Genomic DNA, 19,096 nt, shown 5'->3' on the forward strand with positions numbered 1-19,096 from the left:
CTTGTATAAAGACTATAAACCGTAGGTCCAGTGTACACATCTAGCTTGTTTTCACTTTAAAGAACCTAGTACATCTTTCGAGACGAGTAGGAGGTTACCCCGGTGTATTAGTACATCACAGCCACTGATCATAACTGGACCCTCTGGGAGACCAGTCTTTGACTAAAGAGGTTACCCAATATAAATATATATTTCAATCAATCATACAGCGAAAATCAGACCGTTTCTTACTGTCGAAGCGATGAAACAGGCAGTAATCTCATTGGTGTTATCAAGGCTTGATTACTGTAATGGGCTTCTTTATGGCCTGCCTGAGACTACAATCCGAAAATTACAACTTGTTCAAAACTCAGCATCATGTATCATATATATGCGCAGGAAGTGTGACCATGTTACTCCACTTTTGATCAAACTGCACTGGTTACCAATAAAGAAACGCATAGAATACAAAATTCTGCTACTGACATATAAATGCCTTAATGGCCTTGCACCGGAGTACCTGAGCGAATTTCTACGCTACCAACACAGCTATCATTCACTACGATCATCTAATGATAACACGTACCTAGATCACGCCTAAAAACGTACGATGATCGTGCGTTTAGTGTCTGCGCTCCATCTATATGGAACACTCTTCCGATTAACATCAGGAAATCAAAATCTATAGACTTGTTTAAAAGGCATCTGAAATCATATTTATTTCAACAAATTTATGAGTGCTAGCGGTTCTGGCCTTAGAACTTATCTTTATGGAAAGTAGGCGCATTATAAATATGAATTGAATTGAAAAAGCGCTATATATCGCATTATATAAACATTAAATACAAAAAATAGATGCAAAATGAAGATGACCATTAGATGTACATGTGTATGCAACTAATCTTTTTTCAACTTGGTTTTTATTTTTATAGCCAAAATGTTTTTTCTTGTTTCTATCTTCTGTTTCTTTCTTCTTCTTTCTGTAGAAACTGAAAGAATAAATTATTATTTGTACTAAAACATGTATAAACTAGAAAGCCACTCGGAGAGTGCATACCTCCGCCTACTGTAAAATTATTTTACATCAGATTTAGTCACCGTAAAGTGTGTGTCTTAATGCTGTGTGTGATTTAGGCTAATTTCACTACAAGCATGTGTATGCAAGTTTGGTGTAAAGGTTATGTAACCCGCCTTTCAACTAACAATAGCTTCAGCCGACTAACTAATGAGTGAGTGGCCGAGCGGTTAAGACAGTGGAACCGTAATCACGTAGCCATAACATCGGCAGGGGTTCGAGGCTCACTCACTCCATGGTTCTGGTGGTAGAACGGGTCTTCTCGGATTATAAACCGTAGGTCCAGTGTACACAACTTGCTCGTGTGCACTTTAAAGAATCTAGTACATCTTTTGAGACGAGTAGGGGGTTACCCCGGTGTATTAGTACATCACAGCCACTGATCACCAACTGGGCCCTCTGGGAGATCAGTCTTTGACTGAAGAGGTCACCCAGTATAAAGATAAAACAAACAAACAATAGAACAGAAACGCGAAAAACAAACGAGTGAATTTGAAAAGAAATAGGGCTTTTAAACAACTCGCATAAAAAAACTTGTACTAATTATGTTATACAATTACAAAATATAATTCTTGCCTATTGTACAAAAATGAAGTTTTTTGGACAAGTAGTTCTTGAGAAAATACAATTTTAGTTTACTTGTTATTTTAAGACTGCTCACCGGCTTTTGAAATTTCTGTCCTATCTTTTAACACTAGCAAGTCTGAAAATAATTTGCAAAAAAGTAGTCCAGAATTGGGACCGCGGTCTGGATTGCCTCCAAAATTTAATGGAATAGTCCTTGACCACATATCTATCTGTATTTTCATTTTGGGAAAGATCTTTTAATTACTTTTTGAGTACTCCTGCTAACAAACAAACAAACAAACACACGTGATCGATTACAAAAACCTGCTTGGAGGAGGTAAATAAATCTTTATAGCCACTAGTGTTGCAAGAGTAAGAGTTATGCAATAAGTCTGCTTTTTCAATTGTAAAACGATAATTTCAACCACTATTCAATTCAGAGTAAATAATCTTTACAGCCCTAATTGTGAAATCTTTGAACTTTATTTGAACCTAAATGGTTATGCAAGAAGCTACCTCAAACACAATTAGGGTCTATTTCTATATTTTAATAGAAACGGTTTTTGAATTTGCTGGTAGTGATACAAATAATTAATGTTTAAAAGTTGAATGGCGACTGTTTTATTATTAATGAGGCAGAGCCAAGTTAAATAACAAATGAAATGAAATATTTTCTCTCATTCAATGAATACAAAACATTAATTTATAACACACCTACTGTGAATTATTTTGACAACATTGGCTTAGGCCTAAACTTTTTTTGTGCAGAAGGTAGGCAAGGCCTACTGTCAACCTTCCTTCTTAGCAATTTTCTATTATAAAATATGCAATATGTTTTTCTTACGCAATAAAAGGTTTGTTACAAAAAGCTGAACGTGCATTATGTGTGGCTGAATTTCAGTTTAACAAATTTATTTGCTGATTAAAACCCAAATCAGTTTGTGTTTAAACTAATTTTTTGAAGGATAGAGATAGAATAGAAAGATAGATATTAATTATGCACATTGTTAACATTCGTAAAGGGGTTTATCTAAACATTCTGAGCCATCATTTGGCTCTTTAACTATTTATAAACTTAATCAGGTCAAACTCCAGACCAAAAATAATTCTATGTACACAGTTTTCAATTAAATGAGATCAAATCAAATAAATGTGAACTTGACCTTATTTACAGATAACCGAGACAATAGGAAGGTATGTTGACATGACACGATTATTGCTGTCAAATGTATTATAGTTGGTAGATGGCAAATTCACTTTGTACTGAGCTACTTGAATGAAAAGTTCAAAATGTTGGCAAACTATCAGCTACAATAGTAGTAATCAGCAGCATGTAAAATAATCACCATAGTAGTGCATGATGTATTCATGATCAGTGAGTAAATAGAATGAGTTAAGTCAATCATATTAGGTTAACTGCATAGATTGACCAACTGATAATAAAATACTTTGTTCTACAGTTGGAAAGTTATCACGTTTCAGTGATAACTTTCAGACTAGTTCAATATGTAACTTGCAGAGGGTTGAATTTTTTAGGAGATTGCAAGGATTCTATAAGTAATTTATAATTGCTAAAAAACAACCCTCAGTCAAAGGGGTGTGAAAGGAGTGAATACCTTTCCTAAAATAGATAAAGATCGAAAAAACTGTACAAAATGAATGCAATAACGCACCTGGGCCAGACATGATTCGCCCACGGATCCTTAATAATAACACTTAGTTGGGAAGCCAGAATGGTTTACGTGAACCCTCTAGCAAACTATGTTAACAATGTTTTTTTGCTTATATCAATACAAATCTATTTTTTGCTGTTTCTCTAAAAAAAATTGGGATGCTTGGTCAGTACAGCAGCCAAAAGTCAATATGGTCAAAGTTAAAACTGTGTGTAACTTGGTAACTACTAGGTGTATTGGAATATTTTTTGTGCCAAACTATTCAAAAGACCCATATTTCTATTCACTCTAATGGGAAACTTTTGCCAAAAGTGGACAGAAACCCCTTTTCTGACCACTGGTCAAGAAATTGGCCATATGAATATCTCATCTTGTGCCGGCTATATGGCAAAGGTCAAAATTAAGCGTTTATTGACAGTTTTATGATTTTTATTACATTAGATCAAATATAAACATATACTTTGCGAGTAATTTGAGACGACAATTATCACTTTCTGACCAGTGGTTGATAAAACTCATATTATTACTCATATAACCACAAACGATCTCACTATTCTTTTACTGCATCGCTGTCGTAGCTCAACGGTCAACATCTCAAATCCAACATGTTATTATTGAATCCTCATATTGAATCCTCATATCAATTCTAGTTATAATTGAACATTCAAAAAGTTCAGGGTTAGTGAGGATATTCTTTATTTATTTTTCTCTAGTGTTATTGTAAGTGTTCTTTTATACAACTGCATTGTCTGGTTTGCCAGTCTATCGGGAATGAACAAGGATAAATTTAAGAAAGTTATGAAACGAGCTGGCAGAGTAATTGGCTGCAATGTAAAACACATCGATGATCATACTGACTATTTATAAGCATTTTGTCAAGATCATGAATAATACAAAACACCCTCTAAATCAGTATATTGTGTATCAAAGGTCAGGTAGGATTAGGCCTCTTAAGGGTCATACTAATTGACACAGATACTCCTTCCAACTGTAGATTTTTAAGATAATGTTCCAGTTTAGTATTTATTTATGTTGTAGTGTGGCGAGTTCTTGCAGCAAGCAAGAAGAATTTGAACTGTCACATGTTTATGGGCGGCCATTAGGGCCAAAATAGACAAACGTTGCCGTACGAACAATTCCGCTACCGTAAGCCAAACAAATGGCGTTAAAGACATTATCCGCTCCCGTAAGCCAAACGAATGGCGTAAAGACATAATATTTATCGAGTGACAAACAAATATTGCCGTACGGACACACGCACACATTGCCGTATGAACAAATTGCCGTATGGTTAAATTGTTTGTACGGCAACGTTTGTCTATTTTGGCCCTAATGGCCGCCCATACATGTTTGGCCGTTGACAATAAAGTTTTCTTGTATTCTTGTATTATCCTATTTATGTATTAGCTTATGTATATTTTAATTAAACCTTGTTCAATTTCCAATTGTAATCTGAATAAATAACTTCCAAATTGTTTTCCTGTTTTGTTTCATCAAGTAATGATTTGAGATCTGTTTCATCACTTATGTAAGGTACTATCCATTCTACCACCTCTCGAGGAGTTGCACCGAAGTCAGTGCCATACCAATCTAGAATCTTAGACAGTATTACTCTTTTCTCATTAATGTCAACATTTACTTCTTGGGCAAGAAAATTTATAGAAGCTGCTTTGAGGGCATTATCAAGGTTGCGCTCGGAATATACATTAATGGCAGGACATGATTTTGCACCACACACAAGAGCAAAGTGTATGCGTGGGTCAAGTTCTTCCATTACAAATTTTAACCGGGGATCATGTGATAAGAAAAGTGGAGTTGTACTGGATGGATGTGGTTTATTGCTTCTCAGAATACCATGCTCAATGTCATCTAGTGAGTAGATGTTCCCACCAATGTTGTACGATGTCTTTGACCAGAAATTTGTCACATCCAAGACAGATGCCAGTGGTGTTTCAGAAACAGCAAGACCGTGTAAAGTCAGAGCATTATATGTATTGATGAAAAACGCTTTTCGTTGATTCTCATTGAGTGTGTTTATGTCTGCATTGCTAAGTTCTCTACTTTTACTTAAGTAAATCTTAAAAAGTTCACTTGTTTTTAATTTTGCATAGTCCACACCTTGTCCGAAATCATCCATAAATTCACCCTTCATTCGTAACATTAATCTTTGCAGGTCGAGCGAAATCTCAAGAGCAGGTCGTGGTTGATTCAAAACTTGTGTCATTGTGTCAGTGTGTGTCTACAAAGTTTGTTACCAAAATCTGAAAAATTTAAATTTGAAAACTAATTCCAACCAACTATTGTATATTACCTGTCAATATCATAGTTATTTTAGTAAAAGGAACCAAATTATTTGGGGTCATCATCATGTCAATTGTTCTAATTGTCAATTACTGTAGTATAAGTGTATTCGTGCACAATTTCTGTTGCTCACTTGAAACCTGTTAAAACAAATTATACAGCAGTTACATTATGTATCCAACCCATTTGACAAACAAAATGTAAATTATCAGATTGTTTTATAGAATAGGTAAACAGAATAAGAGAGTGAGACCATTGCACAAACAAAGATAATCTCAAAATCTTCAATAGCACTGATCCTATGTCTGATTTTGAAATTACATTTCATATTTTGAATACAGGCTTAGGCCAGGCTAAGTGCCTATATCCTTAATTTTCTGAAGCAGCCTGGCATCCTAGGCATAACAATATAACTTATAGCAATAAACTCTTTATTTAGAATCCAATACAAATCAATAATTCCCAGTTTTTAAATATAATTTAAAAATGTATTTTCCCCCGGAAAAAAATATTTTTTTACAATTTTTCTTGTTGAATATGCCATTTTAATGTCACATAATTATAATTAATTATCCACTTTGAACAAAAATTGAATCAATTGAATCAAAAACAAATTTATTTATCTGAAAAAACTGTCATTTAAAGCAAAAAATAATCAAATTGGCTGCCAGTCAATGGGTTTTTGGTTGAATTTGATCATTTAGTCACTTTTTATGACAACAGTATTTGTTTCCATTTGTTTTTACTCAAGGGATCAACTTTATTAAAATTACAAAATAACTTATTCAAAGTCTGATTTACTTAATATTCATTTTTCATGTTTTTGAGGGACAATAGTAATAGATAGATAGATAGATAATAGTCTACAAAGTTTGCTACCAAAATCTGAAAAATTTAAATTTGAAAACTAATTCCAACCAATTATTGTATTTACCTGTCAATATCATAGTTATTTTAGTAAAAGGAACCAAATTATTTAGGTCATCATCATGTCACTTTTATGTTCTAATGTCATGTTCAAATCACTGTAGTATTACTGTATTCGTGCACAATTTCTGTTGCTCACTTAAACAAAAATTGAAATAAAACAAATTTATTTACCTGAAAAAACTGTAATTTAAAGCACAAAAATTGAATCGAAACCAAATTTATTTACCTGAAAAAACTAATTTAAAGCAAAAAAATATGACATTATTTGTTTCTATTTTTTTACGGAAGGGATTAACTTTGTTAAAACCACAAAATAATTTATTCAAAGTCTGATTTAATTAATGTTCATTTTTTTGGTTGACAATACATCTTTAACTGAAATGCACTTTTTACTGTACATTCTCAGAAAATCATCGCAAGATCATTCTACTCCATGATTTTGGTAAACTTTTGCAGTGTTACAATGTCATACGTCCACTTGTACTCATGTCAGAGAGCAAACGGCAAAATGCCACTAAACGAAGTTCTCAAATTTGGCAGTTGACATACCAGCCGACTTGCGCATGTCATACAAGTGAAGTTATTGGGTAGCACTGCAGTCGTGAAAATCTAAAAGTCCCTAATATCTTATATTCCTGAATATTAGGTGCATTTAGTAATATTCATGCTTGATTGAATATGGTTCATAATAAACAGAGTAACAGCTGTACTATTGCGTCAATAAAATCAATACTGACTTCATAACAACAGAAATCAACATGTGGTTAATCAACAGTATGCTACTAAAGTATGCTATTTAAATTAACAATTGGAGGCCAAAAAGGGTTGATATGGCCTTGTAGATTTAAACAACTATTTTATGTGTAAAAAAACTTGATACAGTATATTGTAAAACTTGTCAATATTATTGCAAGTACAGTATTATACATATAGAAACCAACTTTTAAATGTGTTTAAATGTTTAGTTTATTTGTATCATTATAATCCCCCATCCACCTCCAACAAAACTGAAATCTGCAAAGGCATAGACATGTGCACCTCCCTAAGAAGTGCACTTCCCCATGTACAGACCAGCCTATACCCTTGTACTGTGCATTTTTTACCAAGGAAGTATATGTAAGCGATCGCATGTTTGTTTGTCTTTTTGTTTGTTTGTTTGTTAGCAGGATTACTCAAAAAGTAATTACAATATCTTTACCAAAATGAATATACAGATAGATGTGGTCAAGGACCATTCCATTAAACCATGGTCCCAATTCTGGACCACTTTTTAATACACTTTTTGGACCTGCTAGTGTTAAAAGATAGGACAGAATTTTTCAAAAGCCAGCGAGCAGTCAATTCAATGCGGTGTTCCACAAGGCTCGGTTCTTGGACCCACTCTTTTTCTAATCTATATTAATGATTTACCAAATTCTTCCAGTTTTTTTGGAATATCGTTTATTTGCTGACGACACTACCTTATATCACAATTTTGCAGACAGTAATATTGATTTGTCTATGGTAAATCATCATTTTAAAAAAATATCAAACTGGTGTGACGCTAATAAATTAAAGCCCCCTTCCCTACGTTTTTTAGATCTAATTCAAGATCACAAACTATATTTAATGTAAAAATAATACTATATGGTCCTATTGCGATAACTTTTTCGTCTTTAAACGGTTAAAAATGTGAAAAATAAGTCGATTCTAATAATTATAGCGGCCCGCTATAAATCCCAAAATGCATTGCGCGCGGATTGATATTTTTGTTTTTCACCTGTAATTCGCTCACTTTTCGATCGATCGTGAGGCCAAAACAAATGGAAGACTCCTAACCTTTCAGCGAAAATACCGGGTTTTCCCCAATTTGTATCAACGGAGTCTGGCAAAAATAGAAAGACAATTAATGCAGCAACTATACAACGTCAGGCTAGGTATATAGCTAGCGTACGATGTTCGTACGTTACCGATGTTTACCAGCTAGGCCTACAAAAATAAGCCTAGCTAGGCTAGGCCTAAGACCGTCCAACAAGAGGTCGATCGCCGCGAGCTACTAGGTAGTGCATTGTTTCTCACTTGTTATCATAATTTACCATAAAACGTACATTTAAGACAAGGAATGACATGGTTTAATGTTTTTAAAGTGATATATATGTATTATTTTCCAAAAAATGTCCAAAATTGCAGGGAAGGGGTCTTTAACTGTTAATTTAGTTAAAACTAATTATATTATTTTTTGTAACCGATATAAAACTATTAATAAATCAAACAATATTTATTACAAACATGTTATGATTAAAGAAGTCAATGAAATTCAGTTTTTAGGTGTTAAATTAGATAAACACATCACATGGAAGAGCCATATAAACTTTATTAAAAATAGGATAAAAAAGAAATGTGGAATTCTGTTTAGTTTACGCCATATTGTACCCCGTAATATTTTACTTATGCTTTATAAATCATTTATTCAATCAAATATTACTTATGGTTTAGAAGTCTGGGGTAGCACGTATAAGTCGCATCTATAAGTCGCATCTATATCCTATTTTACTTTTCCAAAAAATGTGTCTTAGATCAGATGTATAACTTTCTCTGATTTTATGGCTCCATCTTCTCCGTTATTTAAAGATCTGGGTATTTTAGACGTTTTTAAGTTGTTCGAATTAAGTATAGTTAAGTTTGTTCATGACCAAATTAACGGCTAAACACCACATCAAACAATGGAATACTTTTTTTTAATTACACATAATGCTAGTACCAGATTTAGTAATAGATATAATTTTGCAATTCCGAAAGCTCGCACAGATGCTGGTAAATTTAGAATTTCTTTTAATGGAGCTCAACTTTGGAATAATTTACCCTTAGTTATAAAATGTACCTCTTCTAGATTTAAATTCATAAATGAAGTTAAATGTTTACTTTTACAAAAATATTAATGTTAGCCCTTGTTTACGTTATTTCTTTCTTATAGTTGCTGTTTCTTTCTTATTGAATTATTGTTGATAGATGGAAATGTATGCATTATGACTAATTTATTTTTTTGTGACAGGAGTCAAACTTTGATTAGCGAAAGCTATTTTTTGGCTCCTTTTCACACACACACACACATACATATTTTATTGTATTGTACTATTTATGTATGATGATGTGAATAAAGTTGGTATCTATCTAACTAGGAAGCCAGCCTTCATTCAGGGAGTTTAGGTTCTACACTTCTAAGCCACTGCACATAATTAATAAACATATTTTCACTGGCCTGTCAACATGAATGTCCATGTACCTGTGCATGTGAATATAGAGTGCACATTCACTCAAGTCCCAATATAATGTGTAGCTGATGAACAAACCTTCTTTTGTTGGGCAGGGAAAAAGTAATTTATTCAAGACATTCATTTTTATTTATGTGCTATTATTTTTTAATGATAATTTTTACTGAAATAACAATGTATTAACTTGAAATATTCTTGGTTCTTTTTTTTATTATTTTACTTTCAATACTGTAGTTTCCATTAAACAATTTATTTATTTCAAGCAGTGGACATCCTTTCTCATGGTTGTTTTTGGCAATATTACACAATTGAACTTCAATTGTGTAATGTTTGAGGTTATTGTAATTTCAACCTTAAACCTCAGTCCAATGGTTTACTTGCACCATGCTTCCTCCATGCTTGCACAATGATTTTTATTCCATGTTCCATGTATTGTAATAGTATAGGCCTACTTATTTTTTTTTTTAAACAACAATAATTCATACTTTCATAGATTTAATTGTCTATTTTGTAATTTTTCTGTTGTTTTAACACCAGTTTTTAGTTCACAAAGTGACAGTCATGGTCACAAGTTGATCACATGAGGTCTTATGCTTTGTTATACAGTATATCACTGTTTATTGTATGAATGTATGAATTCTATTAACATAATATAGTTGTTAGCACATGTGCTGCATGCAAGAGCTACAGTACTATTAAACATATTAGTGCCCACAAGTACAGTGACCAAGATAGTGATTCCTAAAGAATAAACATCAATAATTTAAGTGCTATTGTATTTGAATATTAATCTATATTTTGTATTGACATTTTGTAGACATTTTTTTTTTTATTTTACATACAATACAATACTTTATATAGGACTTGGAATTTAGGAATGTTTGGTATTTAAAGGGGTTTAACAATCCGTATTTTATTGATATTGACAATGTTGATATAATATTTAAATAAATTACTAAAAAAACGTAATTTTATATTAAATTTATTAATTCGAAAACTTTGTCTTTGCCCAACAGAGGGCGTAACTTGTTTACATCGTTCGTGTGACTAAAAAATGATCATTTTCGACAATGTTTTCAAACTGTTTGCTTTATTGCATCTTTATCCGTAGTATTACTACCCATAGTCTCTCTGAAAATAAATTATGGGGGAAAAAAGCTTATTTTATGCTTATAAAATGCATATCAAAGCCAATAAATGTGTGCCGAATCGTCTCAAAGCTGAATCGTCCCGGGCCGAATCGTGTCAGGGCCGAATCGTCCCGGGTCGAATCGTGTCAGGGTCGAATCGTGTCAGGGCCGAATCGTCCCAGGGCCGAATCGTCCCAGGGCCGAATCGTCCCAGGGCCGAATCGTCTCAGGGCCGAATCGTCCCGGGCCGAATCGTCACAGGGCCGAATCGTCTCAGGGCCGAATCGTCCTGGAACCACCATGTCTATTGATTATTGTTATCTTTACCTTCAATATGGCCAAGTATTTCTCTCAGTTTCTGTGCTTGATTGATTATAAAATGTTTTTATTTATTTCATTCAGGCTCAAATGTACCACGAACTTGGCTACACATCAGAACGTAATAAATGTGCACAACAATTCCGACAACTTGATCAACAGTTTCCAACTGCAATTATTCCACCTGTTACAGTCAAATAGTGGACAACATACTCTTATCAATTTCCTCTGATGATCATTGTAGTAATAAATTTATATTGCCTAAGTACTATAAGGACCTGTAAATGCAGTATAATTCCAATTAACCATTTATTTGATTAAAGTATAATTTATATATACACAGCATTTCTGCTATTTTATGAAGGTACTTGTTTATTCCTTGAGGGAGGTAAATACAGTGAAAAATGCATCAAAATGCAGATGAATCATGGCAATCAATGATTACTACTACAAAATTGTGTGTAGGCATGTGGCAGGCATTTATTTAAAGAAAAAAAATAAATGCCGTTTATTTCAAACAATGTTATTGTGTTTTTTGGGTTTGGGTGGTTGTTTTTTATTCAAAGCGGGGCGTTTTCAAATAGATACAGTATTGTCCTTGGGAAAATTTCCCCTAGTAATTAATAGGGGTGTCCCTAAGGAGGGGTTGTCTTGTATTTATAATTCTGCAAAATTAACCTGGCTGCCCCGAATTTAAATGAAAACAAATTCATTCAATGGTATTTTCAAGTATTATATTCAAGAGAGCAGAATCATTAGTAAACAGATACCATGCGGGAGCTTATTGTTTACAAACTGCTCAAAATATGGGTACCTGTATTTGGAAACTCGGACTGGGCATGCTCAAGTCCCAAAGCATGTCTGGAGAATACAGTATAGTCTAGTCTGTAAGATTACTAGGGGAAGAAACTTTCCCAAATAAATAATGTTTTCGTTTGGCTGTCAACGCAGGCATTTATCCTTCTTGGATGATAAATAGTTTTGGCGAATGGTATGTGTATATCCTGGTGAATATGTATAGATGAAGAATTGTTTGATTAGTGAGTACGTTTGTTGGCGGTGCATATGACCAGTTGGGCCGCTGACAAGTTGAGCCACCGGTGATTTCTATGAAACACTCAGTGCGTCTTTTACAACATTTCGCATAGTCTAGCTATTACAGTACGTACTATGTGACAGTAAATGTACTGTAGTACATAAGTTCCTCATGGTCTTTAGGCCGCTGGAAATACATTACATGGGTCTTGTCAGCACTTATCAAAAAATTGGTGAGGGATTTTTGTCAGCGTTCATCACAGTATTTTAATTAAGTGAAATAACCGTAATGTTCTATTTTAATAGGTATCGCTCCTACATAGTCAGAAAGACTATTATTGTTTTTCTATTGCTTCTAAAGTATTTCTGTCTGAACAAGGAAGCCGATTTCACTCACCCACATACACACCGACTATTACAGAACATGAGTACAGAGAACATAAAAGTAAAACGATTTGACGTGTTGAAAATAACTTTTATTCTGTTCAAATTCAAGAGAAATTTACTGTATCAATAACAACAAATGGAACGTTTAATACAGAGATACAAAATAATGATGGTCAAGAGAGTACTTCTGTAGAGGACGAATGACCTGTCACTACAGCCCCACCTTTTGACAACGATATAGTTATTATACACAAAATTACAAGAGCAGTAGACCAAAAAAACCGCGGTAGACCTCGTTCTGATGCAAGGTATGGATATCGCGTGTGGATATGACAAACACGCTCACAGCTTGGACTAGAATACTTGGTTTCAGAATGAGGCTCAAAATATGGATTGGCGACGATTAATATACACACTTTATGTTTCTAAATCGTGCGATCACATACACAATGGTTTGAGCGTTCACGATTGACGGGTGGTGAGTCGGATTTTCATGAAAATATAACAAAATTTGTACTTTTCCCATATTTACCCCTGTTTTTTTCAATAACAAAGATGAAAGATGAACTTTTTGGGTGCGGGGCCTAAAATCGCGATCGGGCGCTGACGAGAACCATGTAATGTATTTCCAGCGGCCTTAGGTTTATTGTGTTTTAAAAATAAATATATAATTACATACTATACAATTTTGTTGGTTTAACCGCCATAACAACACAACAAAGGAAAGTAGTAATATTTAATAATTTAATTATTTTTAATCTTTCAAGTTAAAAATTCAGTGCACTCCATACTATTTTTCTCGCGTGTACTACATGAAGTCACATTGTTTCTCAGGACTAATAATGTATTAACATTCTTCGAATGAGGTTAAATAAATATTTTTTATTTTACTAATCATTTAATATCATATGTTATTGAATTTTACAATTTTAATAGACAAAATATTTCACTAAAAAATATGATTTTATGTAATTATTTTACCAAAAACTGCCGACTGAGGTTTACGTCATTTTCGACGATCCGATATTTTAGACCTTATATTTCGGAAACTATAAGTCAGATTTTCATAATTATTGTAATATTTTATAATTTATATAATAACTTTTGAATATACATTGTTATCCCTAATATAAATAGGATAGGCCTAAAACGTCTATTAATAAGAAACGAGCACCGGCGAAAGTTAGCATTTGGCGTTTCATAGAAAATAATGTTTTTCTGACGGTGGCTCAACTTAGCCTAATCCATTGGTGGCTGTACGACAAAGATTCTGGGAAATTAGAATAAAAAAAAAATGTTGGGGTACGGTATGTGCATCACTACGACCTTAGGGAGTAACACCCCTACTCCGGAATATGCACAGTACTATACATTTTTGTTCTATACATCAGTACAGTAGTAGAAAATAAAAAGCTGATTGTTTGACTTAATTAATTAATTAATAAGCTAAATCAGAAGGAAAACTGAATCCAATCATAATCCCCATCCTCAAAACAATTATGTATTTAATACTCGATAGGCTCTGCTTTATTATAATTAAATAGTGCATTTCTACTATAATCATTATTTCTTAAATTAATAAATAGAATATTAATTTTTTAAAAAACATTATGACGAAAGAAAAATAGGATAACTAATTAAAACTGTTACGTCACAAAGTCAAGCAGCATTTTTCTGTAAGAAATATTTTATGTTTATTATTATACTGTAGTGTTGTTAGTTTCATATTCACCTAAACTAACTTTTGGATCCTGTTAATTATTATGTGATGGATTTACTGGTTGGTATATGATTGAAAAGAAACTAAATTACAGATTTTCGCGCATTGTGTCTTGTGATCCCGGGAAAATCCCTTTTGTTCAGATTTCGCGCGAACAATTACACTAACTACGACAGTTTTTACGATAATCATATGAATTATGAAGTAGTATAGTAGTAGTGGAATTCGTTGAGAAATGTGTTTGTGATGAATGTGTGTATAAAAAAAATATGACTACAAACCGTACTCGCCAATCAACATGCTATGAAGAATCTAATTTTTTTACTGCCTGTGCGCGTGTTAAATTTAAGTACACGATGGACGTTGTAAATGTAAACACACACCACACTCTGTATGTTGATTTCGAAAAAATGTAATCCCAATTGATCACAAGGTATTACCAGTCAGCCAATCATATTGTAATTGCTTCGTGTTGATCAATAATCAACCAATCAGATCAAACCATTGAACGTGGCTCTCTGTGTGCATATAAATGCGTTTTTGTATACTGTGTTATCCATTTTGGAATCGAAGCTAGAGGAAGTGATAGTGTGGGTTAAGTGAGTAGGTAAGTTCATTCATTTACTTTGTGAGAAGATAGAATATTGTAGCGAAAAGTATTGTATCGGTCTATAATGCTCTGATTTATAACTGTGTGTCGTGGTGAAACGACGATGGTTGAAGACTCTTTCTAATTAATAATAAATAAACCTTCCTCAACCAGGCTAGAAGTTGAGCCGCCGCCAGAAAAACGTTATTTTCTATGAAACGCAAATTGCGCGCTATCGGCGGTGCTCGATCGTTGTTGGCCTAGTATTAGTAGGCCTACTAGTGTGTTACTGAAAAGAGCCCATTCTTTTTTACTAAGGCGGGCTATAACTATTTTAATTCATAAAATTGTTTTTAGTTGGTGTACATAAAATAGACCAATGCCTTTTAGTTCTGGCCTAAACAACAAGGACAACCTTGAAATGGATTGTTGTTATCCGCCTCGTGGGCCAAAATGTGGGCGTAACCATTACTGGCCAATGGAATTGCTTCAGTCCACGACCATACTGCATGCTGGTTGTTATTACGTCATCAGACTTGTTTCATAGAAAGTATTGGAATTCTTTAGCTGGATGAATAGAGAATTGAATCGCCCAACTTGCGTCATTTCCCTTGCATTGTTTAGGTATTATATAGATTTATTGTCCCCCCCCCCCCTGAAACAGTCATTCTCAGGGAAAATTTTCATTTAAAAATTTTGTTTAGCAATATTGCTAATAAAACTGATTTTTAAGTCGAGAAACATAGTTTTGTATTGTATTTTTTGCTACACAATTTTCAAAATGTGTAGCAATAAGGTTGTTTTGTATAGCTTTTTGCTACGCTACACTGGCGAAAATGTTCCCTGATTCTTGTTAAATAGGCCTATCCCATTTTAATGTTGCATATGCCTAGGGTTATCCAAAAATTGGAAAAAAAAAGATTTGAATAGGTTATTTTGTAGCCCTAACTTAACTTAAAAGTTAAATCACTGGCACTGTAATAGAATTAGAAACTTTAGTTAATTCAAACAAAAACTATATTAATTAATCAAAAACATTTTCATGTTTTTGGGTACAATGCATTTGGAATTCCCAACATTTTAACCAGTCAAATTATTTTATTACAGAATTTTAGGTGCAAATAAAAGATACTAAAAACTAAAAATGGTTGACTACTCGGCAAAGTTAGACAAAACAATTATGGACAGGTATATGGATTTGGACACGGGTGGTTGTGTTCAGGCCATGTATGTATGGATTGATGGATCCGGTGAGGGATTAAGAGCAAAAACAAAAACAGTTGACTTTGAACCACAATCACCATCAGGTACACTTTAGAGATTTTTATTTTTTTTATTAAAGTATTGCTACATATACTTTGCCATGAAAAATCGGTACCTTGTTAGTTGTTTTTATATACAGTATTGTGAAGTACATTTCAAATTTTTATAATTTGACAAAGTTATTTTGTATCTTGTACACATTCTTTTTACTAGATCTACCAGTATGGAACTATGACGGGTCAAGTACAGCACAATCTGAAGGCAGTAACAGTGATATGTATTTACATCCAGTAGCAATATTTAAAGACCCATTTAGAAGAGGAAACAATAAATTAGTAATGTGCGATTCTTACAAGTATGATCAAAGACCAGCAGGTAGGTTTCATCTATCTTATACTGAGGAGATAGATAGATGTTTCAAAATCATTATTGCCATCATTTTTGGGGTTATTTGTAATAGAATTACCTGAACTTTCCCAACGCATTGCTGTGCATTCCAAATTACAACTTTTGAAATCTTATTCCAACAGAAACAAACTTTAGGAAAACATGTGCAGAAGTAATGGAAAGAGCAAAAGCTAGTCATCCATGGTTTGGTATTGAGCAGGAATACACATTGTTGTGTCAGGATAAGCATCCATTTGGATGGCCTAAGCTTGGCTATCCAGGACCACAAGGTAAATAAAACGTATTAAATGACTGTGGATAGACTGAACAGTGCTGCAAAACTTACTAATTGTAAAATGTAGGACAATTGTGCATTGAATTGACGAAACTGAATTGCTTAATTTTAGGACCCTACTACTGTGGTGTTGGTGCCAACAAAGTTTTTGGAAGAGATATAGTAGAAGCTCATTACCGTGCTTGTATGTATGCTGGTATTAAGATTGCTGGATCCAATGCAGAGGTGATGCCAGCCCAATGGGAGTATCAAGTAGGGCCATGTGAAGGCATTGAAATGGGTGATCATCTGTGGATGTCCAGGTTTATCTTGCACAGAGTGTGTGAAGATTTTGGTGTTGTTGCTTCATTAGATCCCAAACCAATGCCAGGTGATTGGAATGGTGCCGGTGCTCACTGCAATTTTAGTACACTTGCTATGAGGGAAAAAGGTGGAATGAAGTGAGTCATTTTTATGAATAAAAATATCAATATTCAGTCACATATGTTTTATTTTCTATTACAATAAAATTAACTGGATTGGTAGAAATAGCATCGCAGGATATCTTGGAGGCATGTTATATCTACTGAGTAATTTGTAGTTCTATAAAATCTTGAGGAATATCTTAGGATCACTTTCTTTAATATATTGCAACCACCCATTTTACAAAAATCCGTATCTCTTTTTAGACACATTCTTGATGCTGTTGAAAAACTTGAAAAGAGACATGATGACCACATTCGTGCCTATGATCCAAACAATGGAGAAGACAATGCAAGACGGTTAACAGGTTTTCATGAGACGTCTAGTATTGATGAATTTTCATCTGGTATTGCTAACAGAGCTGCAAGTATACGTATCCCTCGCCAGGTATGTTTATCTCAAATTGTCTAAAATATTTCAAACTTATTAATAATTATAATATGCATAATATTACATTGTCCAATCAATATTCTGTCGTGTCGTGTGGGTAATAATCATGGAATAGTTAGATACAGAGTTGAGCTTTGTTTTTGTCAGAAGAACTGATAAAAAAAACCGAATTGTATACTAAATGGGTCTTTCCTTACTACCAAATTTACTATAAGGAGACTACTGTATTCCATGTTATACTGTTTTTAATTTCTATTTGTAGGTTGGTGATACAGGTTGTGGCTATTTAGAAGACAGAAGGCCATCATCTAACTGTGATCCGTACAGAGTTACTGAAGCAATTGTGAGGACAACGGTGCTTAATGATTGGAACAACTAAACGCTCCTTCTCCACAATATTAATATAATTTATGATAGGAACAATTCTAGTCATTGATTTTATGGTCACAAGTTTCACATTTTCACTTAAAATTAAAGTCATTACTGTTTCTATGAAATCATTTTAATTCATTTAAATGTAATTATTTGTTAATGTTAAATTGTTATCCTTATGGGTTATTCTTTTACTGTCTTTATGTATAGATCTTGAAATAAAGTAAATAAGTATTTTTAATTTTGTATTTATGTCTGGATTGATTGAAAACTGCTAAAACATAGCGTTGAGTAAGCTATTAATATTTAGGAGTTTCATGAAAACAAACCGAGTTTCATGAAAACAAACCGATATCATAAATTCTGCCTACCGGTAATTTTTTTTGATTTAACTTAAACTTAAATACATATATACATTTTTTATTTATAATATTATCCACATTAGTGCTGTTCACATCGAACTATGGCTAATTAATTTAACCATGGATATAGCGCCATGATTTTTGACTGATTATCTATATGATCTTGCCATTTTTTTTTTTTCTGGACAGTTATTATCCAGAAGTAAATCCAAGGATAGCCAGTTATTTTAGGAGGGTAGTCCAACCCATCAGGTGGTCTTCGGCCACATATGCACCAAACGAAATTGAAGAATTTGTTAACACAGTATTGACCAGTATTATGGTCATTTTTTTCATATGTAACATTTGAATTGCAAAAAATAATGGTTATTCTTCTTCTATATGTACCCCTAAAAATTAAATTAACTGAGGTCTAATAGATTTTAAGAGAAGATGGTAGACCTACAATATTTACTATACTGAAAAGTTGAATACATTTAACCAGCATACCAAGTTTTTATGAAATTGAACTACGACGTAATTTGAATGGGATTTCTCGAGGTTAGTAGAAAATTCTTTGCATGTATACCCATGGAACTATAATATAAGATAGTTCCATGGTATTCTTTAA

The 19,096-nt window shown here is 33.3% G+C and overlaps 3 protein-coding genes across 6 annotated transcripts in view; 2 read left to right on the forward strand and 1 right to left on the reverse strand.

Annotated features, from left to right (window-relative positions):
* The window catches only part of LOC140046556 (anaphase-promoting complex subunit 5-like), a 47,120-nt gene extending 33,643 nt beyond the window's left edge, over nt 1-13,477 (forward strand). For both annotated transcript variants that reach the window (XM_072091249.1, XM_072091250.1), the window contains exon 18: nt 11,309-13,477. In XM_072091249.1, coding sequence (XP_071947350.1) covers nt 11,309-11,425 — 117 coding nt within the window. In that variant the 3' untranslated portion in view covers nt 11,426-13,477. The remainder of the gene's footprint in view (nt 1-11,308) is intronic.
* On the reverse strand, nt 3,330-14,758 carry LOC140046557 (uncharacterized). 3 transcript variants are annotated; one of them, XM_072091253.1, is made up of 2 exons: nt 14,653-14,758; nt 3,330-5,555 (listed from the first exon to the last, which is right to left on the reverse strand). In XM_072091253.1, the coding sequence occupies exon 2, from the start codon at nt 5,516-5,518 to the stop codon at nt 4,718-4,720; it is 801 nt and encodes a 266-aa protein (XP_071947354.1). In that variant the 5' UTR covers nt 5,519-5,555; nt 14,653-14,758; the 3' UTR covers nt 3,330-4,717. The 3 variants fall into 3 exon arrangements, with proteins under 3 accessions (XP_071947354.1, XP_071947353.1, XP_071947355.1); XM_072091252.1 differs by having other exon boundaries at nt 14,648-14,749; XM_072091254.1 differs by lacking the exon at nt 14,653-14,758 and adding an exon at nt 5,606-5,705.
* A 115-nt stretch (nt 14,759-14,873) lies between these two features.
* LOC140046558 (glutamine synthetase-like) lies at nt 14,874-18,365 on the forward strand. Its single transcript, XM_072091255.1, has 7 exons — nt 14,874-14,973; nt 16,063-16,262; nt 16,432-16,593; nt 16,749-16,895; nt 17,013-17,340; nt 17,569-17,749; nt 18,015-18,365. Exons 2-7 carry the CDS (start codon nt 16,100-16,102, stop codon nt 18,129-18,131), a joined length of 1,098 nt encoding a protein of 365 aa, XP_071947356.1. The 5' UTR covers nt 14,874-14,973; nt 16,063-16,099; the 3' UTR covers nt 18,132-18,365.
* The last annotated feature ends 731 nt before the right edge of the window (nt 18,366-19,096 follow it).

Source organism: Antedon mediterranea, chromosome 4, assembly GCF_964355755.1.
Source record: "Antedon mediterranea chromosome 4, ecAntMedi1.1, whole genome shotgun sequence".
Lineage (NCBI taxonomy): Eukaryota > Metazoa > Echinodermata > Crinoidea > Comatulida > Antedonidae > Antedon > Antedon mediterranea.

Bases quoted from the DNA above. Each gene is read 5' to 3' on its own strand.
- LOC140046558 (XM_072091255.1), top strand. From the start codon at position 16,100: ATGGTTGACTACTCGGCAAAGTTAGACAAAACAATTATGGACAGGTAT. The intron at 16,594-16,748 runs GTAGGTTTCATC...TTATTCCAACAG, and splicing joins GTATGATCAAAGACCAGCAG to AAACAAACTTTAGGAAAACA. The intron at 16,896-17,012 runs GTAAATAAAACG...GCTTAATTTTAG, and splicing joins TGGCTATCCAGGACCACAAG to GACCCTACTACTGTGGTGTT.
- LOC140046557 (XM_072091253.1), bottom strand. From the start codon at position 5,518: ATGACACAAGTTTTGAATCAACCACGACCTGCTCTTGAGATTTCGCTC.